This window comes from Struthio camelus, chromosome 21 (genome assembly GCF_040807025.1).
Source record: "Struthio camelus isolate bStrCam1 chromosome 21, bStrCam1.hap1, whole genome shotgun sequence".
Lineage (NCBI taxonomy): Eukaryota > Metazoa > Chordata > Aves > Struthioniformes > Struthionidae > Struthio > Struthio camelus.
The window spans coordinates 7,616,565-7,643,689 of record NC_090962.1 but is presented as its reverse complement, the minus strand read 5'-3'; the positions used below and the strand labels follow the sequence as shown (position 1 = coordinate 7,643,689).

Below are 27,125 nucleotides of genomic sequence, written 5' to 3'. Positions count from 1 at the left end.
GATCCGCTTCGCTGCCGGGCTGCTCCCGAGAAAGCTGAGCCACGGCTGACGGCCGCCGTGGGGAAACCGAGGCCCGGGGCGGCTAGGGTGCTGCAGCTCGCTCCGCGTTAACTCAACGGGAAATAGCGAAATAGCCGGATTTCTGTATTTACTTACTGACTTGAACACAGACCGGTTGTAAACGCGTAAGCATCCGCACCAAATCTGCAGCAGTGGGACCGCTCTGCCCCCCCCCGGGAAAGAGCCAGCGGCGTCACCTCACGCCCTGGGAAACCGAGGCACGCCGCGAGAGGCGGCTCGCCTAAGGCCGTGCATCGCCTACAGCAGCCGCGCAGAAAATACCACCCCGCTCCCCTCCCTCCTGGCAAGGGATTCGCTTGTAGACGGCGAAACCCGGGGCAAAATCGGTCCCAGTCCCCGATTTTGGCAGGATGGAGGGGTGTTTTGGCTCGGCTGAGCAGGGTCGTTTGGCCCGGCACGGCCCCGAGGACAAATCACTGCAGCAGCCTCGCTCGCGGCCGCCCCCAAAAGCCAGGGGTTTCGCGCCGAAAAGCCCCCGCAGCCCGCAAAACGCGCCAAAGCTCCCCGCAGCAGCGGTGACGTCCGGCGAGCCCGCGGGCTCCTCAACCCTTCCTGCAAACGCTCGCGGGGCCAACGCGAAACTCTCGGCCGCTCGCAAAACCTTCGCTCTGGGCAGGCGGCGCCCGCGGGTGCCTCACCTGCCATCGCGCCCCGTTTGCGCAAGGCTCCCTCTGCGGAGCGCCTCTGCTGACTTCAGATCTCCGAGCGGGGACGTCGGAGCCCGGCTACGGCCCCGGGCGCCGGCGGCTCGGCTCGGCTCGCCTCCCCGGCTGCGCTCCGCCAGCCGATCCAGAGCAGAGCTGTAGAAACGCAGGGCCAGAACGGGGTAGGTTTTGTAAACCGGCTCATTTCTGTCGCGTTTGCAAGGGGGAAAGAGAGCTCAACCTCACCTGCCTTACACCTTTCCTCCAGGACAGCCATGAAAAAATAGCAATAGTTACAGAACCAGTTCCACCTGAACAGGAAAAAATATCCAGCGTTCGTTACGTCAGTATTTTCTTTAACCCGTGCTTACCCCTCTCCGCATGACCCGTGGCTACAACCTGTCACAGACGCCCTAGCATCACGTCTGCGCCTTGGGCAGGGCTCTCACGTGGCGATGAGCAAACGAGAAAACCCTGCGCCGGCAAGAACGTAGCGCCGGGTCTGCGAGCGCTCGGTGCTTAAGCGCGGGCTGGGCGAAGGTTATTGCACAGCCCCTGGCGTGAGCAAGGCGCCTGCCACAAGCCGGTGGAAGCGGCTGCAGAGAGGAGACGCACCAGCCCGTTGCCCCCAGTGAAAGAGGCGGGAGTTTTGGGATAGAGAGGTTGCTTCTGACCTATTCAACACCGTATTGAGACGGTGGGTCGCCCCCGGCTACGGCCAACGCTTGCCTCATCCCCCACCGTGACCTGCAGCCAAGCCACCGAGGTGGCTCCTCATCAGCAGCATCCAAATGCTGCCTTGCCCAGCTCCGAAGCTCCCCAAAACCTCATCCCATGCTCCCAGTGACCCAAACTCCCAATGCTCCTCCTTGGGAGGAGAGGCACATGATTAATCGGGAAGGAAGGCCAAGGCTGGCGTGTTGGCTCTTGTTGACTAACTGTGGACCTCTGCTTGGCCAACCAGCGTTACTCACGCCTGCAACACCAATATCACCCTTCTTGCTCCTCTTCCAATGCACGGGTCTTCTTCTGGGGTCTCTTCCTGCTCATAATCCTGCTGGAAAAATAAGTGACCAAGAGGTTCCTGCAAAGATTTATACTTTGCCATTTGTGTTTTCATCCCTTCTGTCTCCAAAAGGTGCCCTGTGGGCAGGGCAGTTCAGAATAAGCCCCCAGGCTCTGCTTCGAAAGGCAAGTAATTGAGCCTGGTCCTAAGCTCGCGAGATTTCTTGCACCGTAAACTTCACATTGTCGCTGTTCTCTGTGGGACCAATTATTAATTTTAAGTCCTCATCTTTTCAGTGCTGCCCCTCTTAAATATTTCTCCCCACATGTTGTAGTTAAGAAAGCAAGGACAAAGGTGAGAGACAAAACCGCATTTCCCGCTAAAATACAATTTCTAAATGGGAAGGATAAAAAAGAAAGGGGGTTTGTGAGGAAAGCCACCAGCATTTTAAACCGAAAATCTACATTTGGACTGCTTTTATACAGTCGGGCTTGGGCACTGGGTACAAGCAGGAAAACAGCCCCAATGACTAGGGGTAGCATGGCCCAGGAACCAATGGATTTAACCCAAATGCAACACTGAAGAGTAAATATGAGCGATTCCAGAAGAAAATGCCCCAAAGGCAGCCAGGCGGTGACGGCGTGAACTGTGCTGGCGTAAAACCAGAGCATCTCGCGCCTGAAGACCAAGCACGGCAACACTGAAGGCATGGCTGGTATTTCCTAGGATAAGGAGAAGCAGCTCAACAAACGGGAAGATGATCCCAGCCCTGGGCCGGAGAGAGGAAGCTCAAAATGAATGAGTGTATTTTTGCCCGTTGAGTCACTTCCGGCAAATCCGGCTCGCTGTTTGCATTGCTGCGCGTTTTGCTTTAGAAAGGTCACGGCCGCTCTGGGACAAGGAGGACACGTCCGTCCGACCATCCATCCTGAGCCCAGACCCGGTGACCGCTGCAGTGAAACCGGCTACAACAAACAGGCAGCGGAGCAGCGTGTCTACTGCTCGTGACACCTGCCCGAGCTCTTCCGACCAAAGCCCACGGCTCGCTCGGGAACAGCGATGGGGCTGCTTGGACGTCCACATGGGACCTACCACCTGCTGTCTCCATGCTGTAGGGCCGGCCCACCCCACCTCGGCTAGCCTGGAGCCGTGATTACGGCCAGCCTCCCTGCAATTCCCACGGTCCTGCATTTTCCTTGCTTCCAAGCCTGTTCTGCTCATGTTTTTCCCAAGCAAAACAGAGTCGGCACAGCTGCCTTCCGCTAACGCCGCACGCTAGGTTCCCCCAGCTGCCCTCCGGCCAGAGAAAGCATCAGTTGGCACGGCAATTAGACCCCACCAAGGGCAATTAGACATGAAAAATTTAGGTTTTCCAGAGGCTGGTGTCTCTAACAGCAGATGGCCAGAAAAACCGTGCTGGCAGGAGTACCCTTTCGCGCGTCCTTTCTCGTTGCCTTTTCTTAGACACCTGCTGCAGATTATTTCTGAATAATGCACGCAAGCCTTGCGGCGAGCGCCTTTGCGGAAGGGCGGCATCGCATTTGTGCGCCTCTTGCGTCTCGTTTGGGTGGGCACCGCTGCAGCCTGTCCTTTCAGAGGTAAATTGGATCTCAAGACGAGAGCTATCCGTAAAACAACTGCACCAAGCCGCTAACAAACATCCAATGACTGGAACAGGAAAATCAGGAGACCTCTTAAAAGCAAGGCACGTGTGCCCCTTACCCTCTGCTTTATGGAAACTCAGCAATACAAACACATGTTCTGCCTTGCTTTTGGCTACAGAACGTTTCTTCTCCTAAAAGGACTAGCTCAGCTGTAAGGGCGACAAGACGCGAAAGAAACGGCATTACCTCGACGCTGCATCGAGAGCCGCGGTGACCTTCAAAAACAACACGAGCTTTATGTTTGAACGGAGACGCTTAAGGGCTGAGGACGCCGTTTCTCCGCTCTTTAAGAGTGCCTGAATGCCGCTAAAAGGGAAGAAATTATTCGAGAGACTACGTCGAGAAAATATTATGCTAAAAAGCAAAAAAAAAAAACCAAAAAACAAAAACCCACCCCAAAATAAAATGCAGCACTTTTAGGGCAATAAAGCCAAACAATTCACCCCCGCCCCGGCAAGCCCCAAGGGTCGGCACTGACATGGGAAAAGCTGGCTCCCGTCCCAGCCTCTTCTCCTTTTTGATTACGTTGCAAAATGAAGTGAAAAGACGTTTTGAAGCAGAGCTGGTTTCTTCCTCCGGCTTTTCTTTCAAAACAAACTTTTCTTTAAATTGACACATTTTTGTCAAACACTTCACTTTTGACAAATTGGTGTTATCGCAGAGAAAAGCGTTCGGCTGGGGGATTTCTGAGACGCTCCAGGAAGCATCAGTCTCATTTTACAGGCAAAAAAAAAAAAAAAAATATATATATATATATATATTTTTGATAGCAGTTGGGTCACAAGCCTTGAAAAACCCTGTCACCAAATCAGGGGCAATTTGGGGACAGAGAACGTGAGCCTCGGAGCTCCAAGGGCTCAATTCCCACCCTGGTGTTCAACCGCTGCTATTTCTTGACGGAAACGGAGCCACTCCTGATTTTTTCCACGGAAAAGAGCTTCTCGAGAGATGCAGGCCACAACCGCTAAATACGGTCCCTCCCGACCCTCTGCCGTTACGAAATTTTAAATGCGTGGTGGAGTTCTGTCATTTTTTTTCCCCGATTTTTATGACTCCGTTAGGCAAAATAGCACCAAGTTCAATAGGGGACACAGAAATCCCTGCGATCTGGCATTGCGATATCTCTGCGAAAGCAACATGACGACGCGCATAGCTAATAAAAGGTGTCAGATTCGGCCTTCAAACGTGTACGACAGTGCTGCGGTCCGGAGCATTTAAGTTTAATGCTAATAATTTGAATGGTCTAACTTAGTTTCTTGCCATTTAAATGCTTTTCTCAGCGGTCATGTGAGCGCCGGATCTTCAGCTGGTGTAAATCAGGACAGCTATATTGCCTTAAGGGTAGCGAGCCTGATTTACGCAGGCCAAAAGCCTGCTGTAAGAGGATGGGAAAAAAACATATTTTAAATGGAGTTCTGTCCACTTGTGCCAGCAAAATACGTGTTTGTGTTAGCTACATGTTTCTTTTCTTCCCCGGGGAAAATCTAAATAAATAAAGCACGGGAAAGAACTGGCAATCAAATCGTACCAAATGAATCCATCCTCAGGAAAAACAAGCGAAGCAAAGAAGGATAATGTTACCCAAGCTCACTTTAGCAATGATTTGTTCATTTTATTTGTAGGCATTTCCGTAGCTGCTCATCACCGTAATGCCTGAGCAGTCACGGCAGCAGGCTGGTTGTGTTGTTGCCCAGATACTCAATCTGAAGGGTCTATTTACATGGATTTTGTGTTTCCAGGGTGTTGCAGGCGCTCTGCAACGAGGCATCCATTACACGGAAATCGGCACGCAAACGGAGAACGGAAAGGGCACTTGGGACACGTCTAGCTCTACACGAGCAATCGCGAGCTTAGATGAGCCCCGATGGTTGCCCTCCATGGAAAACCGCTCCTGTTTCGGAAGGGCTCAATGTTTCGCCCACATTTAGGTGCAACTCCCAAGGGCTCCTGCTCCACGGCCAAGACAAGCAGCGTAACAAACCGGCCCACGAGCAAAGCGGAAGAGAGAGAGCGGACAAATCCTGGAGGGAAGCATCCTAATGCTACCCCACCAGGTGTCTACCTGGGGAAAAACGGAGCACAGCAGGGAGACGAAAGAGAGCGTAACTTGGATCAGAGAAGCATCGAGGCCACGTGATGCTCTTCGACGTCGGTTCACTCCCGGCAAGGCTCCCTCTGCGTCGAGTCCACCCGAGCTTGTTCCACTTGAGCTTGTAGAATAATCCCCAATTTAAGTAAAAGGCTCGCTCATGTTTTATTAGTTTAATGCAGCAGTATCAACTGACCCAGATTCACTTGAAAACGAAAGGAATAATTTTGTTAACCGGGTTTGAGTTTCAGCTGATTTCTGCTCGATGTTGGTTTTGCTCTCGGTGTAATTCTTCCACGATTGCAATCGCCCTCGCCTCCGTCCGTCAGGATTTAATTTCGAGGAGGCACGGATCAGCACAGACACAGCTGCACTGTTTACACTGAGATTCCCAAATAACAAATCCCAGGGTAGCAGATGTCCGGATCTGTAATGCTTGCTCAGTCCCGACCTCTGTTTCCTACCTGTTTCATAGATTACTGGACCAGCAACATTCATTATTGCTCTGAGCGCTGAAGTCTCCCTAAGAAACCCCAAACGAGAATCACCGTTACATATTATTATCATATTACATACGTATTTGGAAGATGAAACCTGTCCCCTAAGTTAACACAGAGGAGACCGGCAGGCTGGACGTGACCCCAAGGGGAACTGGCTAAACCCAGCCCAGCTCTTATTCGCTGTGTCCTCACCCATCAGTCGGCCGCGAAGGCAACGACTTCTGGATTGGGTCTTTTTTTTTCCCCCCCGAGTTGATTAGTTGGGTATTTTTTGGTTTTTTTAAAGCAACTGTTCTACCTCTTTGCACTCTTTGCACTTTGTAGGATATTACACGCACGGTCACTCGCCGCTTGCTTTCCCACGGACTTTAGCGACGCAAACCTTCAGCGAGGAACTTGGTGAACTCATTAAGCCCACTTCTTGCCCACGCTGCAAAACGAAGCAAGACTCACCTGAAAGCCTGAAGTTTGCCGGGGAATGGGATAACTGGCTCGGCCCGGCCAGCGGCGAGGTTTACAATAATGATCAGGAACTCAAAAACACAGGCGCTCTTCGAGGGCTTTGAACCTCTGAACCCCATCAGAATCAACATTTTTTATCTTAAAAAAACGCTGGGAGGAAAGCACATCTAATATAGATTCAGTGTAATTCTGGGTTTTACGCTATTCATCGAATCTCGTCCTATGTCATGCTGCAGTGAATATATTACCATATATGATGACAAAGAAATTACAGAACTGCATATATACGATAAAGCAGCAGCCTTGGCTACTAGCAGCACACTAAACTGACAAACTCTAATTAGTAATATGTAATTAGGCTCATACACATTGAGGTCGTGCCACTGCCTTTACGGAAGCCCCAGGAACAGGCTCGGGACCGGCCTCGCTTTCCACGCAAGCAACATCGCAACGGAGCAAGAGGACATCTATACGTTAAATGCATGCATCAAACATTGCGGCGCTCTTGCTAATTATGAAAAATTCTCACTTCTTCGGAATCCTACCCATCTTGGCCTCAGCACGTACATCGCCCCAAAGAGGTCTGCTTTCAAAGGGAAGGAGGGCAGGTCGTTCCCAGGCGGGCCATCTAAAAGCTGCAAAACTAATCCTAGTAAAAAGTTAATCATCATCTCAATGTAATAGTGCAATCCCTACAGCCGCTCTGGGGCAGAATTCAGCCAAATGAAGCTAAATGTGCGGACGGACACAACAAGCCACTAACAGGATAGACTTCACGGAAGGGTATAAACGTCCCAATGGCTCCTTACTTGAGACTGTGAAAACCAGCAGGGTTTGTAGGTGTGCGTAAGCGAAGCTGGCGAGCAGGACTCAGAACGATGCTAGAAGACCGTTTCTGGTTGTTTGCAGGAATCAGAAAAAAAAGACATAAACAGGTGGAAAAAGCTCAGCCTCGGAGGCAGCCTGGGTAAGCCCTGGCTGCTCGCGGGCCACCGCTGGGGAGAGGACATCTGAGCCGATGGGCTGACGCGCGCCCAAAGGACAGCAGCTGGACGGATGGACCTGCGACCGGCACGCTGGGGAGGAGCCCGTTCTCCTACTGTCTGCTGCCCATATTAACAGCATATTTATAAATCTATCCAGAGCAATTAATCAGCAAGAGGGAGATGGGGGACCACGAAGGAAGATGAGCTGGTGATGCACGCCTCCTCTCGGGAGGAGCCGCTGCGGCTGGCAGCCCCCGCGGCAGAGCCTATTAACTCCACTTTAAAAAGAAATTTAAAAAGAGGTGACCTGGATAATTAAAAGGCAGAGTTAATGGTTCACGCTAAGAGCTTTGGAAATGGGCTGCAGGGGTGTTTGCTAGCAAACGCAGCCCACCGGCTAGGTCAGGCAGGAGCCCGGGCCGGGTGTTTCGTTGCAGGATTTAGGAGGCCCCGGGAAGCAAGAAGACAACATCTTATTTGTGAAGAGCTCCTCGAATCCTGCGTGATTTGCACCACGCAGGTCTCCAAGCTGTCCCAAACCTGTGCCTTCAAACCGTCCCACTTCTTCTGAAACCCACCCAAGAGCTAACGTATCGTTTTGTGTTTTCATAAGAACTAAAAAGTGCTCAGGAACGGAAACAACCGCCAGTCCCAAAGACCAAAATGCAGAAATTTCAGCGCGACGCTCTGAAGTAACGCTTGACAAGGTTTCCTCTTCCCTATTAACCTAGGGGACAGGTTTCATCTTCCAAAGCGATACAGTGAAAATCATTCCTAAGTGACTAAGAGCCAAACTTTCTAAACCTTCTTTCTTTCATAAACCCGAAAGGCCTCTCCAAGTGCCAAACGAGCACGTGAGATCCAGGCGTTCGACCTGTCTGGGCAGGATGGAAAAACCATGAGATATCTTTGAACGTTTCAACATAAATCACATTCTGAACAGGGAACTCGGGCACTTAGTCACTTTGCACTTCGGATGGTTTTGCCTCCCGATCTTTCAAAATCCAGATTATTCTGCTCGGCGTCCCAAAGAGTCAGCGCTGCTCTCTCACGTAGCGACATGGAGCAATGCCTTTTCAGGAGTCATCAGTCATCTTCAGGCGCTTTTGTTCCTTTAAGTGTTTCGATTCACATTTGCGCTTTCCTCCACCATTCATAATCAGGAGCTCTTGGCCTGAATTGCGCTGTCAAAACCTGTAGAAGCAGTCAATTCTAAGAAATGGGTTTTCAACGCCTAGAAATTTCCTCTCTCCGTTTGCTGTCAGCCTTTTTGGAGAAACTCAGCAGCACTACATTTCCCGACAATATAGAGGAGCTATCAAGAAAAAGCTACTACAAAAATTGGTTTTATGCAGCACTGTTGCAGGGGAGAAAACCCTGAACGCGGGTTTCTCGCGTTTCTTAGCCTCCACCGAAGCTTTATTCTCGCGTTGTTGTATGTGGATAACGTCACAGCAGCTTCTTTTGCAATACAGAGCTTTCTGTTTCCTTGCATCTCTGCGCTGCTCGTTGCACGACACGCACAAAAATATTTTCACCGACAGTAATAAAAATAAAACAGCTAGGATTTCCAAATGCTCACATGACTCCAAAAAACACACCAGACCTCACGGCACACCGGCCATGAGTCTTTCGGAAAAACACCCAAACAGACCCAACTCGGCTCAATCCCTTCCCATTTTAACGGGGCCGGCTGCCCTCGCACGTGCTGCCAGCAGTAAGCATCACGCAGCGCATTCAGGTCTTGCTTTTGCTGCCCGATCTTCTCGGGCCAGGTGGGATCCCGGCGATTTTAGGACAAGGAGGTTACCCGAGCGGCGTAAGGTTCTACAAATGGGTCTGTGGCAAAGAGGAAATGTGCTTTCCCGTTTATGGGGTTTTCCCACTAGAATCTGGAAAATCTGGAAGCTATGCCAGCTCCTTTCAGAGCCGCACCGCAAACGGCACGCCTGGGATTCAAAGCTCCCGGGTGTTCCTTTTGGAGCTATAAAAGCAACTTTTGGAATTAAAGATTTCCATTCGAGAAAATCCGACGCGGTCTGATGGGCAGTACGGCTTGCTAACAGCCCGACTGAGGGGAGGAAAAGAAAAAGGCTGGGAAGAATCCATGGCATTTGATCCAGCTCTTGGTTAAGTGCCTGTGCAGCTGCGATATGATGCATGAAGAGCAGGAGAGACGCAGATGTTTTTTATCAGCTTCATGATAACAGGACACTGCGACCGTGATGAATTTCCTGGGCTAACGGAAAGTTTGGGAGCCCCCCTGCTCCGGTGTCATGGGTGCGAGTGCGTGATGGGTACGGGGAGGAATAACTATAACCTTCCCAACCATCACGACTACTCCCACGATCAAGAACCGTGGTCTTGCGTTCCCTTCCCTGCCCGTCCCCAGGCTACTTCGGTTCAGGACGCGCTCTGGGACGCAGCAAGGATGTCAGAGGCGACGGAGTTGCATGATGCCGCCCAACTGCCGTTTTACAACCATTATCTACCTGCCTTTGGGGAGAATATTTTTCCCTAGCCTAGAAATTAATCCCACTCGCACTACCGGTCTCATCTCCCCTGCTTCCTCTTCTCCGCACGCTGCCGCTGTGACCCCACGCGTGGATCCGAGCCTCCATGGCCTAGCTGCCTATGGCCTTCACCGAGAGGAGAATCAGCGCTTTGGCTTTCTTACGGAAAGACAGCAAGAATCCATCAAAAAGACCACGTAAGATAAAGTATTGCTGCTGTCTAGTGGATGGAATTAAAACTACAAAGCTCACGTCCTCCGACCCAGGCGGTGGATCTGCTCTGCGGCCGCCAACTGTCGGAGGCAGCATCTTCTCAACGGCGGGATCAGGGATTTTTCCCGGCTGTCAGGGCAAACCGGTCGCTAACGCCGCCTATTCGAGCCGGCCGATCTCCCGGGGGCTGTGAAGCTGCAGCAGCCGAAGGCGCGAAGCGAGTTAGGAGGCCGCCGACCAGAGGGCTCATCTTCGGAGATGCGTCAACAATCGGCTTCCACAAACGAGAGCCCGCCGGAGCCGGAAGCCGCACGCGCAACGCTGGAGCCGCCCAAACGCATCCTTCTGCGGAGGCGAGCGCTGCTGTCCTTCCTTCTCCCCTGGGAAATTAAGGGCTAAATCTCCAAAATACAGACCGCGGCAGAGCTTCCTCGAGCTGAACGCGGGTGTGCTGGTACTGTACGGCGCCGGACCGTAGGGGCGCGTAGGTGAGAAGGGTGGTCCGAGATCACGAGACAGCAGCCAAGGAAAGTTAAGCCGATGAATGTATTCTGGACACCGATCGTGAGCCTCACATCCCACCTCCCGCGCCAAGCGGGCCAAGGGATGGGGGGCTCCTCGCCCCCGTCGGATATTTTTGGAATTGGCTGCTGGGAAGCGTCGTGCTAAAGGGAGAAGGGGGAAGAGGTGAAGCGGGAGCTTATTCTAGGGAACGCAGACTGAGGGTGAAAGAAGAGACTAAACGACTGGAATAAGAAAGAGATGCAAAACAGGGATTACCAATTTTCATTACTTGATCACCAGTCGCGCAATAATTGCCCGTTTTGTATTCTTCCTTCTTCTTTTGCAAACTCCAATTGCGCAAATCGTAGGAACTCATGAAAATCTCGGCTTCCAGGTTATGAATGTTTACGACCTCCTCTGCCTCCTCTGCCTCCGGTATAGAAAACATATCTGATTTTTTCCAGTGTACTGCACAGGCAAAACAAAAACAAAAACAAAAAACACCTTACCTCTTCCAAATATATAGATATATATATTCATGTAGTACAGTTTTCAACTTTCATGATCTCTACGGTTGAACCACGATTTTTGAATAGTTAATATTGGAAAAAGTGACAACCTTAGGAGACAGGTCCCTAAGAAGCAGTCATATCAATTGAAAACTAAATGTGACCAAGAACAGTAATTTAAGCACGAGTGTACAATACATTATTTCAGCCAGTTAAAAAAAAAAAAAAGGATGTATTTTCCTGCTATTTTCTCATTTAAAGACTCCAGTCTTAGGTACCGTTTCTACATTGCCTTCCTACAGCCTCTTCTGAGCCGTGCCCTGCGCCGGTCACTTCCCCAGAAAATGCTGTCAAGCTGAAAAGGGCAATAATAACAAAAATAACCCAGGCAACCGGGGAATTTGGAGGGAAAACGGAAAAACAAGCAAACGCAATACACATAACTTGGCTCAAGCAGCAACCCGAGGGAACAGGACACCCAGCTCGATGGGGAAGACGCAGCGACGCCGTACCAGGAGCGCCGGGCGCTGCACGGGGGTGACGAAATTCAAGCGGAAAAGCCTACAGCCGTGTGCGCCGTTAGGTGATTCGCCAGCACCGCTCCGAATCGAGGATTTGCTCGCGCTGCTTTAGTGGCTTCGGGCCAGATTTCCTTAGGAAAGCGTGGAAAGATGTATTTTTACCGTTTTGTAAAGTGGTTTTGTCTTCCCCTAGATAGATGGAGCAAGAAAGGGGGGGAAAAAAAAGGCACTTTGTAATTGTAACACTAAATCTGCTTCTATCACAGCCTGGATCCACGTGCCGGGGCTCTGCGCTGATTTATGGCACTGCTTCAGGATGAGGAAGGAGGGGAAAGAAGAAAGGAAAAAAAAAAAAAAAACCAAGCAGATCAAGCACTGATCCAGACTCCACCTTGCCTCCGACTGTCCCTGTTAGTTAATGATTCGCACTCCAGTGATATAATGCGAGGGAAACCCCCCAATATATTTTTTTATTCTTCTCCCTGCTCTATTTACCGCTCCCGGAAGACTTCAAAGACTCAAAATTCTTCAGAGCTATTTTTTTTCCTTAGGAAAACAGGTAGGTTTTCAGTATTTCAGATGTTACATCCTTTATCTTAGATATGCTGGGACAGATCCCGATCTCACCATGGGCCTTCTGCAGGGCCGCCCAGTCAGGGCCACCCGGCAGCCCTGGGTTTAAGCCAGGGACAGTCAGCAGGACTTGAGAGGATGCACGTTTAGGTTCTCACAACTCTTCCCAATTCTCCGAAACCCCTCTTAAGCGTTCCCAAACAATCCCATCAGCCCCGGTCGTGCTGAGTTTCCGGTTAGCTTTTGCAGAAGCCTGGTGCTGATCAAAGCACGTCCCTCCGATTACGGACAATGTGACCTAAGATCTTGACCATGCGGTTACAAAACAAAAATCTTAGAAGAGAAAGAAAAACCACCCCCCAACCCTTCCCACTTTGTGAAAGTCTGCCTGAAGAGTATTTCCTAATTCTGTAGCGAACGACTCAGCACCACCAGCCACGACCCAAAACCCACCCCAGAAAGCACCAGCCACCGCCCGGGCTGCTGACCTTGGTCCGGCGACACGAGCGATCGCGTGTCCCTGCAACGTGATTCCCAGATTTCGTTCTTTTTATTTTTATTTTTTTCTCCAGCAGAAACCCAAGTTCAAACAAGTGGCTCTGCAATAAACTCCACCTGACCCGAACGCCACCCGCCCAAGCCCGCAGGAGGACCCCCCGCCGGGGTCCCAACCACCTCCCGAGCCCCCGCCGGGGGCAGCCACCCTACACGGCGCTGATTGTCACGGAAGCCCTTCTTCCGGAAGCGAGATTCACCCCCGCACCGCAGCCCCTCCAGGATTACAAATATTTGATGCCATCTGAAAGCCAACAAAACCGTCCCGAAGTGACAACTGAGACGGAAACAATCTGGGCTCTGCCGAGAAGTTCAGCCCGCAAAATCTGTCACTTAATTCTGGTCGGGGTTTCTGGAGGCTTAGGGAGGAGGAAAACACGACGCAGAAGCGGGTTATCTCCTTGGCGGTTACCAAAGGCAGCTTCGGCAAGCGGACGGGATCTTGGCATAACACGAGCGCGGTTGAGTTCGGCGCTATCAACATGCAAAGGGCAAGGAAGGTTGATAATCTCAGGCCGTTCCAGCGACGATAACCCAGTCACCCAACGCGCAGGTATTTGGTGCCGCTCAATTGCCATTAATTCTGTCCTATTGGTGGAGGAAACAAAAAAAGGCAAGCGGCAAGGACACAAAAACCTCTCTAGTAACCCAGCTTGCCCAGCTGCATTCAAGGAACGCAGCTTATAAAGCCAGAAGAAAACAACGCCCGTCAGCCGGCCAGTCTCGATCCGCGGGCGAAAGCGGCTGCAGCGTCCCGCAGAACGGCGCTTTCGACCGCGAGGCGCTGCGCAGCCGCCCGCCAACCCCAAACCCAGCTTGGAAACACGAGAATAATTCAGTCGGCGGCTCCAGCAGGCTTGACCCAGGAGCAAACGCTTTCGGTACCCAAAGCTTCGGTCCTGCCCCAAACTCGCGCGCTCCCGTGCGCCTCCGAGTGCCCGAGCCGACGTACCAACATCCGCGCTTGCAAAGCCACCCAGGGACCGTCTAAGAGCAAACACGCAGAATACGCTAGCACTTATGCACGCACTTTAAAAAATAAAAATAAAAAAACCCACCTGTGGTCAAGTATAAGCTTGATTTTATACCAATTAATCCTATATCCAGAGATTTTCTTACTCTGCTCTTCAGCTGCTTGGGAAATCCTTCCGAAAGACTGCTCGGGGTTATACAGGGATTATACTGTTTAGTGAGGCAGTTATAATCCCTCTGATAAGAGGATCTGATCCTAAACAGAGAAGCGTCGGCTCTACGGCTGTTTGCAAATAAAAATTAAAACGGAGATGTGTGCGCCTTATCCCAAAAGAGCCGAAGAAAGATATTATTTGATCTAACTCTATCCGAGGAAGAAAAACCAGGCTCCGTGGGAATTCAGCGGAGGTGGGTTTTTTCAGGCATTAACGGTCCAGCCACCCCGGAGAAAGCCGAAACGCGACACCCGGGGACGCCAGGTCCTACCGGAGCCATACCTGATCAGACCGACTGCGAAGGTACAATTTTCTAAGAGGTCCTCCTTCCTTTTTTTCTCCCTTTCTCCAAGCAGTAGGTGAGACTGTGCGGGAAACCTCCGGCTGCCTGTATATAACAACCCAACCTCGCGCTCAGGCAGAAGGGAGATAGAGGCCGAGTTTGTTTGCTTCTCCTGATTTCATTGCCTTGTGATTCCTCCAACGAGCTTCTGCCGCTCCGATACCTGGAAAGAAACTCGGGCACAATTTAGCCTAGCGCACGTTGGCGGCGAGGGGGGATGCTCTAGCGCGTCGGCACACGGATTTCTCTTTCCACCACCGTTTCTGGACCTCTTATGCCTTACCCAACCGCATCCCGGCTCAGTTTACCAGGAGTTTCTTCTGCCGACTGGATTAGGCTCACAGCCTCGGAGATATCGCTAACATCCCAGGCTCTTTAACGGCACCCCCGGGTCCTCTAACGTCAAAGCGCGTTGCAATTCGGAGGCTGCCTTTCCCAGTGCCCCCTCGGTTTTCTGGAGAGCTTTCCAAGGCTATTCATTTCTGAATAATTCATTAGCGTCTAATGGCAGCTTTTATACATGTAGGACTTTTTAATTTGCATTGCTTAATTGGAAATCACAACTGTGTTTTACAAAATGGGGAGGGGGAAAGCAAGCAAGCATACTTAAAAAATAAGATATCTGCAAAAAAATATTTTTTTTTTTTAAAAAAATACATATATATTCAGTCATCTCCCCTTCCCCTGGTTCCCTTCTTACCTCTAACCCCCAACCTGCAAACCGTAACTTCGAAGCTAGACCCCGGCATCGTTCAAGTCGCATCACGCAGGAGTTCTCAGCGGGGGCACTACAGATGCGACCGCTTGCTTACGTCCTACCCGCCCAACCCACCGCTCGCGCTCAGCTTCGCCGGCTTAAGGCCAGGTTAAGTCAAGAGGCTCTGAACACGAATCGCTTTTTAGCGACTCTGCGGCCTGGAAATACCAGCACCGGTGCTTAATCGCAAGCCGTTTTCAGCTAACGGCCCGCTTTACTTTCCCACGATAGCATCCTAACTACACAACTCTGCTAACATGCCATTGCGCTCCAAAAATTGACATTCGTGGTCCCACGAGTGTTTTCCCCCCACCCCGGTGGATTTGCATACCAAACACAATTTATGAACGAGAAGAGGGGGAGGAAAGGGGTTGCTTGCCCTCTCCTGTTTAATCCAGGCAGCTCCTTTGGCACCTGCTGGCGTCGGGTGGGGAGGAGGCCCGGATGACTTTGCTCCGTATTGCATCAAATACGCTTTGACTAGTGATAATTTCCACGTGCCTGGTGTATCCGAGTGAAAATGATACACGCGCGCCATAGTTTAACGCTCCCCAGCGGCTCCGTATTGAAAGCAAAGGGCGACGGCAACAACTCTACCAACCAAACCTACTGGAGACGCTCTTCTCCCTCGCCGACCTGGTGGCCCCCTTTCTCCCTTGCTTTGCCCTGTCAAAACAAACACACACAACCTATTGCTTCGGGCCGCTCTCAGAAGATTTGCAGCAGAGATCGGGCGCTGGCTGAGTTATTGCAAAGCCGTAAAAGCCCTCCTTCCTTGGGAGGGGAGAGGGGGGAAAAATAAAAGATGTATTATACTAAAGGAGAACGTGCTTTGCTTTCTCAGAGACAACGCGCAAGGCTGGAAGGAAACGCACGGTAGGACTGTTTTAATAATTCATTTTGACAAATCTTCATCCTTCCTGTTTGTTTTTTTTTTTTTTAAATGAGGGACGCACTAGCAAAATCAACACGAGAAATACGGGAGTTTGTTTTTATTTCGGCCACCAGGAAAGCAATGGAGGTCACCGGCGGCAAGTGTTCTGGAGCCTACCAGGGTATTGGGAATATCACATCTATTAAAACCAGCCGCGTTGAATCCTCAAGCCCAGGAAAGCCTCATTAGCGGCGCTGCGCTGTGCAATTAGGCGGAGGAAGAGGCAGCCGCCTTCGACCCAGCGCGGGAGGATCGCACGACTTCTCGACCACGGGGCATAAGGTCGGCAGCGAACTCCTTGCCGGATCTGCAATCCTGATGTGCGCCCGCCGGGTGAAATCTGCTCTGGGCACCGTAGGGAGCAGTGCCGCTCCGCTCGAGCACTCCCTGCAAACCCTGCAGGGACAAATCCTGCCGCCTTTCACAGGGATGGAGCAAGTAGCCCCAAAGACCTTGCAGAAGCCAGCGGAGGAGATCCAGAGCATCGCGTTCAACGGTCTCGCCAAACGCTCTTGCAGAAACCCAATTTTCTGTTGGTTCAGCGTGATGGGGCCAAATTAAAGGCTTTTTTTTTTTTTTTCCCTCCTCTCCGATACCTTCTGCAGAACTTTTGCACAAGAGAGACTACTGCAAACCACAAAACTTCAAATCAACCTTTTTCTTCCGGAGTAATTAATACTGCGGCAACGACAACGACCTGACCCTAACCCCGACACACGCAGGAATCGCCACTTGCCGGATGGCGATGCCCTCACGGAAAGACTTGCGACGCTTCAGATAGAATTAGAGTCTTCTTAAAGGATGCTCTGCAGCTTGCGTTGCCTTGGGAGGCCCTACAGGAAGGATCGTGGTCTTTGGGATGCTTCATACGCTCCGGTCCTTGCCTTGCCCGGCTCCCATAGCTTGCAAAAAGGGGATTTGCCGAGGCAAAAACTTCACGTCCTGGAAAACCCCGCTAATAAACAAACGCTGTCGGAGTAACCAACAGGGGAGATGGGCTGATTCTGACACTAAGTGGTTCTGAGACGGCCTGAATTTTCTCCATCTTCTTCAAATCACATACGTTGCTACCACGCGGCCTACGCACCAAACGTTCTGCAAATCGGTCGCTCTGCGGACAAGGTGTTGAGCAGCACGAGGGATGCATCTCCCTGTCCCGCTTGCTAAAAAAACGCCGGCAAACGGCTGGACGGCGAGCAGCCGAAGCGCACCGACGCGGGCAGAAATGCAAAATCAGCGCTAATTGCATCCTCAGCTCACGCTTCTTACCAACAAATTAGTCCGGCTGCGCGTCCGTAGTCGCACGTTTGGCCGCTAACCTGTTTTAGCAATTGCGGGTAATTAAGACGTCGCCCTGCCTTCGTCGCAATGCAAATGAGTCCCTTAAAGGCGGCGGCTCTCACCCCGATTTCTGGAGGCGCCGCTCAGCCCCGGCTCCCACCGACGTCTGTGCTAATCTTCCTCTCTCACACGGTTATTTCTTTCCTTCCTTCGATTTACTGCCTTGACATCTCTGTTGACGCCGTAAATCGCGGCGGCTCGAGCAACGCGCTGCGAAGCGCAACGCCGAGGGACGAGGCTGGCAGGGCTAAAGGCGCTCCGCGCCGCCCCGGGAACTTGCGGCGAAGCAGATCCTCAAAGAGACGGGGAAGAAAACCTGGCGCCGCTCAGCGAAAACACACGCCTCGTCTTCTCCCCTTTGCTTCGGATCATCTTTCCGACGTTGACTCTCTCGCGCGTGGACGCCTACCTTTGAGCCGCGTCCAGGCGCGCCAGTGCTTTGGTTGCCGCGCTCGTGTTTCTCCCGTGCGAAGGTCCAAGCGCTTCCGGGCCTGGGAGAGGACTGCAAGCTGGTGGAGCGATGCTCTTTCACTGCTGCGTGGGCTGCCGCGAGTTAAACGCGCGCCTCTGTAGCTGGCGAATCTCTGCTCAGCGCTCGAAAGCGCACGGGGCTTTTATATACGACGCGCAGCCGAAATAGGGCGTTTTCTGAGGCTGCCTGAAAGGGCTCCGGCACATCCCTCCCACTTGCTCCCCTCGCATTGCCTGCCCCACGGTACACGCTTGCTCCGTGCCAGCTCCTTGAAAGCGGCTGATGGGACCAACCTCGGAGGTGCGCGTGGCACCTCCACGGGAAGAGCGTTTCCGCTAAACCCCTCACGCTCGGTTGCTTTGCCGCTGTTGCAAGACCTCATGCGAGGTAACTGACTGCAAAAACGCCGTCATATATCACGCCTATGCACGTCAGCAGAAGACCCGGCGGGACGGCTGTGAGCCGGCGCCATCCGAAGTTATCGCGGTCCCTTCTGAAAGCAAAATCAAGGCCCTTTACACGCTTCCTTTCTGCCTAGCGAAATCGTTCTGCAGAGATACCAACGGTATAATCGTGCAGCTCAAAGAAAAAGACAAAAAATCTGTAATTACTTAATCGAAAGAGAGCGCTTGCAGTAAAAACAGGAGACCGACCATCCTCCGAATGGCAAAGGTTATCAAAATATCAGGGTTCGGACAAACGGGGCTGTTACAGCATCTCTCTCTAGCAGCAAACAGCAAAGCAATCCCTTCCAGGGGAACGAGAGGCAGATAAAGAATTTCTTCCTCCAGCCGCAATAAATCAAAGCCTTGCGTTCAGCTGATGGAAATTGATTTTTCTCCCTTCCTTTGCACTTAGCGGGGGGGGGAAAAAAAGAAAAGCAGGACCACGGAAAGAGTCTCCAGACGTGACAGAGTCAAAGCAACGATGGAGAAGAAAAACGCCGGGGATTCGAGCGCAGAGGCAGCGACACAAGTCGTCGGCTGGCCTGCCCGGCCCGGCGCCCCGGGACCACCACCCTGGGCTTCCCCAGCCCCTCGGCCAGCCGGCACCACGCAACCTCCAGCACAGGCCTTTCCAAAGAGCAGAGGGGTTCTCGGATAAGCGCCTGCTTTTCTGCAGGGCGGCAACAGCCCCCACGACGAGCGAGGGGTTGATGCACCTGCTTTCCAAAAGCGAACTGCGGACGTGCCCTTTGCACGACGCTGCTGCAGAGGCAGCGCTGGCTCTGGCTTTCTACCCGCGCGCGGCCAACCTCCCGACGGCCCCGCGCGCCAAGCGGCGGCCCCCACCCAGCCTGCCGCTGCAGAGATTAAGCTGGCAGCAGGGTTACAGGTTGCTTCATACCACAATAATTAACAAGAATAAATCTCTCTCTCTCTCTCTCCTTTCTCCCCACCTTTGGTTTTTGCATTGACTATATCCAAGGAACGGAGGGCCAGCGTGAGCCGCTGCACAGCTAAAGCAGGGTAGATCACTTCAGCTATAGGAAAACATCTCCGGATGGTAATTACCGCGCTCGGGAAATAATAAAAACATCTTTACCAGCTTCCAAGTTGCCACCGGTACTTAACCACGCACGTCCTCGCTCTCGCGGACACGATTTTCACAGGGGCACCTTGCCCCTCTGCAGGGCTTTTGGCCGAGGCCGGGTGGCTGGAGAAGGCAGCGAGGAGACGGCCCAACGGACGCAGCGGGATCCAGCTCCAACCGACCTTAAAAATGACGTGCCAGCACCGAACCTGACCTTCCAGGGGTTGAACGAGAGGAAAGGAAGAAAAACCTCACCAGAAAGGGTGTCTTCCCACTGAGCAGCACGAGCCCGCGCCCCCGCGGCAGCTCGCGGTGCTCCGCGGGACGCGTCCTCGCCAGCTCTGCCTTTCTGGCCTTTTTTCCGCTCTCCCCACAATCCGCAATCCCTTCCCGGCTCGCCGGGTGATTGACAGCTTGTCTGATTAGCCAAGTCGCTTTTCCTTTGGCCTGAGTTTTGCAAGGGCTTCAGCTCCCAGCAGCCAAATGCTCCCCAAACGAGGCGCAACAGCTTTTCAAATAATGGCTGGCACATTCCTCTACGTCGTCTTTTATTATTCATGCATTTATTTGCCAAGCAAATAAGAATGGTCTGCCTTGCCCTCAAGCGCTGCTGGGACTGTGCGCAACAGGGACTGAATTGCATTGCGCCGCTACATACGTGGCATTTCCAAGCAACGTGCTCAGTACAAACAGAGATCTCGCTTGGCCACGGCAGGCGAGAGTCGCCAGCAGAAGAAGCCTCCCAAAACCTCGGCCTCTCCCTCCCCAAAGCCTCCTGCCTCAGTCTTTAATAACTCATTATCATATTACGAGGTACAAGCTCACCGGATTATGGTATTTAGCAATATTACAGCGGATTTGAGGCAGCCTTCCAGAAAGCCTTGAGCGCTCCTGCTTTGTGCTGACCTGGCATGGGGGGGTCTCCGGCTTCAGAGAGAGGTAAAAATATATATGTATATATATAGAGAGAGTATATTTCGTAAATTTATAGATATATATTTATATATATATACATGTTTAGTAAATACACACACACACATATACATAAAACCAAGAAAACTGGGAATTTCAGACCACAGGTTTCTCTGGCTGCTTTCACTCAGCCAAGCAGATTATAAAATCCTTCAGCAGCAAAATCAACCGCTTAGAGCAAACAACAGGCTTAGCGTGGCGGTACTTACATTTTCCGGCTACGGCTCGGGCTGGGCATCACCCAGGTCGCCCGCCCTGACCCTACGGCCCCATCCCGGCAGCACCGCGGCCGGGGCAGAGGATGCTCCTCCGCTCTGTCTTATCCCACCAAGCCACCCTCAGTTTCTCGGATGGGCTTTAAGCGCTCCCAGATGTTACGCCCGTCTCCAAGTCCCCCCGCTAAGGGGAAAACTGAATACTCGGTGGAAAAACCAGCTACATATGGCTACATACCCAAAGCTGGGGAATGCACAAAAAGACAAAACAGAAAATGTTTTCCTCCACCTTTTCTCAATTATAGCCACAACTGTGGTTTTCGTGCCAACAGAATTAAAAAGAAACGAGAGCAAAAGCATCCTTTTAAAGTGAAAACAAGATTCAGCATTTTTTAAGTAAGGAGGAGATCCACGAGAGGGAAAAGTTGCATTTTATGCTTTTCCGCCAGTGTTTTCATACTAACGTTCTCGCAGCCACATTATTGAATTAGAAACGTCCAATTTCATCATGGCTTACTTTGTCTAAACAGGATTTGGGGTCCCAAAGGGCCGCTGCAGAGTATCATGTTTAAAGGGAGATGTTAAGCAAGACGTCAGGAACGATCTTGGACATGCGAACGCGTCAAGGACCAAGGCGTTTTGCGGCCGCTCTCTTTTCTTTTGAGACAAAATCCTGCAGATTTAAAAACCACATCAAAACTGGAATGCCCTTTCGCTTGCTCAATTTAACTTCATACAACCCGTCCCCGTTTCTTACGTTTCACACTCAGGAACTACGGCCAGGAAACTCTTTCACAGCTGGAAACGAAGTGCAGGGCAGAGGCCAAGGACCAGGAGCTCCTTGGTGGGCTCGAGTCTCACCTCGCAAGCCCTCAGCCCCCTTCCCAAGCCAAGGGCTCCCCTGGCACTTGGAGGCCACAGAAGGCAGCATAACGCTATTCGTATGCGATCAAACTCCTTTCTACTGGGTAAAATTTTTTTTTTTTTTAAATATAGCTTCAGGTTCATCATTCCTTCTCCCTAACATAAATAATTTTCAACCACAACAGTAAGAGGAAGGAAAAGAACTGGCAAGGGATACAGACAGCTTCAAGAAGAACACGTCTAAGAACAAACTGGAGAAGTCTCAACAGCAAGATAACCCCCAAGACGGATGAAACCCAGCGCGGAGGGTCTTCCCAAGGCTGGGAAGGGGGTTTCCTCACCCCTTCGCCGAGGGGAGTTCACCCTCTGCGCACACGCGCTGGCTGCCCGGGCTCCCGAGACACGTCGCCGACACCCATGTGCTTCACGGTCTTTTCTGCTCGACCCCTTGCTAGTCAGCAAGAAATATTTCACGGCGTAAATGAGGCTGCGAGATGCCTCTTGATCCCATCCGTGTGCCTGCCTGGTGTTTACACTCTGTAATGTTCTTCCCCTCTGATTCAAGCCTCCTTATGCAGGAAAAACTCCCCGGGAAAGCAGTGGGAGTCTCTTAATTGCCGCTATTCCAATCAATACAAACAATGCTCTGTAATGCCAACTGCTGCAGGAAACCCGCAACGGCACGATTTCTGCATTTTCCATCCTTTCCACCGCAAAATAAGCGACTTACTGTCGTAAATCATGCTCAGAGGATGCCGCAGGTCATGCACAGCTCTACAGGACATACAAAGACATTCACCAAATGCATTAAAAGAAAGTGGACTCCGTTGTGGACGTCACTCTTTTCAGCAAGCAATGCGCACTGAGCTCCTGCCTCTTCCAGTCACCCTTGGGAGGAGCCTTAGGGACCTCTGAGGCTCCACCAGACCAGCAAATTCATCACTGGGATATAGGAAATATTTTGGATTCCTGTGGGAGTCAACCAAAGCCTGCCAGACCTCCGGCAAGGACTAAGCCCCACACCTGAGCCAAGGTTTGCATTGCTTCCCACAGCACCCAAACCGGGACACCAACCACCAGCAATCCCTTGGTTAGATGTCCAACTGAGTTAATTCTCATATATGTACGTGCACATCCTCAGCTGCTTTTAAAAGAGAAAACCCTCCAAGCTATACTGCCAACTGAGATCCAAAGGACGCAAGTCAGCACTGCCCTTAAATGAACCGCTGCCGCTGACAAACAAAACCCGAAAAGAGCCAACCGCAAGCATTTTGGTCTAATGCCATCTGCAAAACATCGAAATCCGTGCTCGGTGCGAGGAGCACCAGCTGGGATTCCCGAAGGTGCTGCCGGGGGAATTCGAGCCCCCAGTTCTGCCGGGTTCTGGGGATGTTTCGGAGTCAGTCCCGAGCCTGCTAGATTCAAACAAAGCGCAGCGACCGTCTGCGCTCACCACATCAGAGAACCCTACTTAGAAACCCCCAAAAAGGCTGTGATGCTAGAAATAAGTCTGAAAAGGCCTACGAATGTCGTGCTGACCCCTTCTTGAAGATGTTGCCATCTTTAGCTCAAGGGAGCATTGCCGCGTGTAAAAATGTGCTAATTAACAGGGTTTCAGCGAGTTTATTAAGCAGTTTTCCTGTTCTCGGTGGAGACAAGGCCTCGGTCCTGCGAGACCGTAAAGGTCTTCCATTTAGTAAATTATAGCCTCATCTACAGCTGTTATATAGCCTGTCATCCTCACTCAACGCTCCTACTGTAATCACTGAGGGCATCCGAACAGGTAATTCGGCATAGCTGTCACCACTTGAGGCTTCAACATGCCCTCGTTCGCAGGGTACCACGCGTACGCCTTTCTCACCCGCTCCCCAGAGCGGCCCCAACGGTGGCCACCTAGGACGGGTGGGATTGCCCAAAGCGCGCCAGGCTGGCGCGCAAGGCGCGTTGCGTTCGCACCGCGACGACGCCCTCGGTGACCGCGCACCCGTAGGGTGGGCGGCCAACCTGCCTGCTAGCTACACGCCGCAACCTTCGCGGCACCGGAAGCCCCAGGATGAACGGACCTTCTCAGAACCGAGAGGAGGAGGAGGCCACCGGCGGGAAACGGCAGCAAGGACTCGCCACACCGCAAGCGGAAGGAGCAGCGAGGGCCATAAGGGCTTGGTGGTCGCCCACGTCACGGCGTGATGACCCTGAGCCCCAGAGCTCCTTCAGCAGCGCTCCTCTGCACGTGCCCATGCCCGTAGCAAGGGGCTTGGAGCTTCTTCTCCAAAATCAGGCTTCCTGGCGAGCGACAGAGCAGGACGCAGACATCAGCCGCGCTGCCAACACCACCAGACTCCTTAATTACTTTATGGCACCTCTTCCCTCTTCCTTCGTTGTCTCCATTTGCGTATGACTGCGTGGTGAAATGTTTATCAATGCTAACGATGCTGCCCTCCAGAGACCCATTTACTCAACAGGGCTGCAAGCAGAATTGTTAAGAAATTAATTTAGTCTGCGGCAACACATCAAAAAGGAGAAGTAAATAAAGCAACGGTCCGGCCCCACCGCTCCGGGAATGGCAATGCGCTGGGGCATGAATAGCGAGGCCTCGGGAATGACAGGAACCCACGGATTCACGCCACGCTCCTTTCCAAAACGCAAAGCCCAGAGGCGGCAAGCTTTCGAACCCAGCTTCGAGCGATGAGGCAAAGAAATTTAAATGCGCGACAGGCCAGATTCTTTGCTGCTGTAAATGGGAAATGCTCTAATTAAGGTGACGGGGTTGTTTTCCTTTATATCAGCGTATTTCTCTCCCTCCTTGGTGCCAGGCTAAGTACTGCTTTCAAGTCAAAAAAAAATAATTAAAAAAAAAAAAACCCTTGAGTGCTAACCGCTGGGTTAAACTAGGATTCTAAGTCTAAAATACTTGCTTAGGATACTTCACCGCAGTCTTTCACTAGGTTATGAATGTATTCATTCTCTGTTTCCCATAAATCTGGGCTTTCTTTTTAATCTCCTTATGATATTGTGGGCAAAGGACTCTAATTTCATCGACCGCACACTTAAGACAATAACTCCTAAAACCTATTAGACTCCCATATAACAGCATTTAGCGGGACTGATGAGCCGGGGAGGTGGAGGACCGCAACGGCGGCTTTCTCACGCGAAGCAGGTGGCCTAACGGAGAGTCCTCGACTAAGCCTCCGCTCGCTCGCGGGAAAAGCGGTTTCTACACGAGCCCGGAAGAAAACAGCGCGTCCACAAAGCGAAAATACTTAGCTATGACGTTCTCTCTCTTTGTGAGCTTGGGGAGCGGGGAGAGGAAGGGGAAGGAGAGCTCACATTGTCTCTCTGTGCAGCACCGTGGCACCAGGGACCCTCTGGAGACCCTGCTGCCTCCCGGAGCGCGTTCGGAGGGGCTGTGCTGCCGCTCAGCTGAGCGAGTTTTTGCTCTGGTGATCCAGCTCCTCGTCAAGACGCCCCTGAGAGCGCAACACCTTGCAGGAGCCTGCGTACGTCTCGGCGAGAGAAGCCTGCCGAGAGGGGCAGAGGTGGCCACCACCATCAGAGCTCACCACGCAACGTCCCGGACGAGGCTCTTTTGATGCTAATTGCACTGGAAATTGGCTGATCGAAGCTCTGCTTTCTGTACGTTATTCTACTCTTTTGCTTCAGCCTTGGGAAAGCAAGTCAAGAAATATGAGTTGTGCAAGACGCTCTGCTTCGCCGCTGCTTAAAACCAACCCAAAGCACAGTTGCTCTGGGAAGCTCTGCACGTCAGGGCTAGCCCGGGCAGCCCCTTTAGCTCTTACGGACCCTCACGTTACTCGTTCGGTCGTGCAGTCCTGGCAGCGGCGAAGGAAAGAACCATAAAGCTGTCCTAACGATATACGTTGCCCCCGCTCTCCCTTTCCTCTCTGGTGTACGAGGCACAACGGTAGGGCGTAGGGGGCTCCATTCAGGAGAGAAGAAGCTGGCGGGGAGAAAGAAACCAAAACGTCCTCGTGTTTTACAAGAGACTGCAAGTTGCCGTCGCGGGAAGGAAACCAAGAGCCATTCATGCAGGGCCGGGACTCTGAGTACTCGTGACAGGGCTGCCATATGGGGTCGCATTCATCACTTGGGTTTTATAACTCGCACATCTGGTTTTTATAAGTAGCTGTCCAAGTCAGCGCATCTCCCCTTTCCTCATCAACCGCCCCAGGCGCTTTTCAAGGACAAATCATCATTGGTTTTGGTGTTTACTTGCTTAGTGATCTCCACTATGTCATCCTAAAAATCTGAAGTATTATTCACAAAGCCCCAAGCGGGCATTTTTAGGCGCTGCGCTTGGAGCACAACTTCCCTCTCTGTGCTCTTGCCGGACTGTAAATTTGCCTTTGCAGGGCCGTGCCTGCGGGTCTCCAAGAGCGAGACAACCCGTTCAGCTCTTACCGCATACCCGCAGCGGCGTCACCTGGCACTCGGAAAGAGAAGATAGCAGGGCTGTTCCCACCAACGACCGGGGAAACTTGGGGTGAAATGGCAAAAAGCCAACGGAGCCGATACCTCCAGCAGGCTTGGAGAGGGCTAAAAGCAAGACGCCGCACCAACAGGAAGCGATGCTAGAAGAGGGCACGTTGCACCAGCGCTCCTTTCCCGGCCCTGCGATGCTCTGGGGCAATGGGCATCCTGCTTCGGGACCAATTCAATTACGCAGTAAAACTGTGTAAAATAAATTAATACGCCCAACTGCTAATCACGCCCTTTAGCAGAAGTATGCGGCGTTAAGCGTTGCTACATAGGAGAGAAGAGGAGCCACAGGTAGTCCCTCAAGGGTTAGGGAGCAGGGAAAAACACTTCAGGAAACACGTAGATGCAAAATGGAAAGATCATAGGCTAGTGTATTAAAAATGATAAGAGCGAAAGCGGAGGCTGAGAGAAGATTGCAGAGGATATTAAAGAAGAAATGCTCCATCCACACAAGAAATAAAAGGTCAGCGAAAGGAGACGGCGACGTCGCTAAGAAATTGCACAAGCAGTTTCCTGACAAAAATATTGACAAAGGAGACAGATATGTAAAATTAATTCCGCTCCTTGTCCCAGTGTTCACAGAGGATATAGGGGACGGATAGCACAAAGAGACAAGGATCTTCTGAAACGGGAAGAAGCTGGAAAAAAAAAAATCAGGATATCTGAACAGGTAATCACAGCAGAAAAATCAAGATATCACTTGGGGCAGGCAAGTCACCTAAGCAGGACGTGTCTTGTCGTTTAATATATATAAGCTAAACGTGAACTTGCTGCCCTCCCCTGCAGCACGCAGGTCGGCCAGATGCCAAAATGAAATGACAGCAATCGGCGCAATTTGGAGCTCAGCCTCCCTGCCCCAGCTCTGCCACGTGCACCAAAACCCAGCCGAGGCGTAGGCACGCACGCAAGTCTCAAATCTGGACAGACAACATGTTAAGCAGAATTAAGTCTTCAAGGATGTTACGGTCCTTGGAAAGAAATGGCCTTGATCTTTTATTCTTATGTTTTGTAGCAACTTAAAAAAACCCATCCTTAAGGTAGGCTCCTCAGCAGCGCCTTTTACGCCGGGCTCTTGGCAGTGGCCTTTCCCTCCTCGGAAACATATATATTCTCAATCACAGCAATCGCTAACCTTATTGCCATTGTAAGAGCTTTATTTCGCAATCCTGTCTGCTGCAATAGCCCCAGAA

General features: G+C 51.7%; 1 protein-coding gene across 5 annotated transcripts in view; it reads right to left on the bottom strand.

Moving 5' to 3' along the window:
- The window catches only part of KAZN (kazrin, periplakin interacting protein), a 207,323-nt gene that overhangs the window by 19,163 nt on the left and 161,035 nt on the right, over window positions 1–27,125 (bottom strand). The window contains exon 1 of one of the 5 annotated variants that reach the window (XM_068915637.1): window positions 972–3,998. The exons of the other annotated variants lie outside the window; for them this stretch is intronic. Within the exon in view, the coding sequence (XP_068771738.1) occupies window positions 972–1,002 (31 nt within the window). The 5' untranslated portion in view covers window positions 1,003–3,998. Of the gene's footprint in view, window positions 1–971; window positions 3,999–27,125 lie in introns of those variants that run through there. 5 annotated transcript variants of the gene reach the window in all.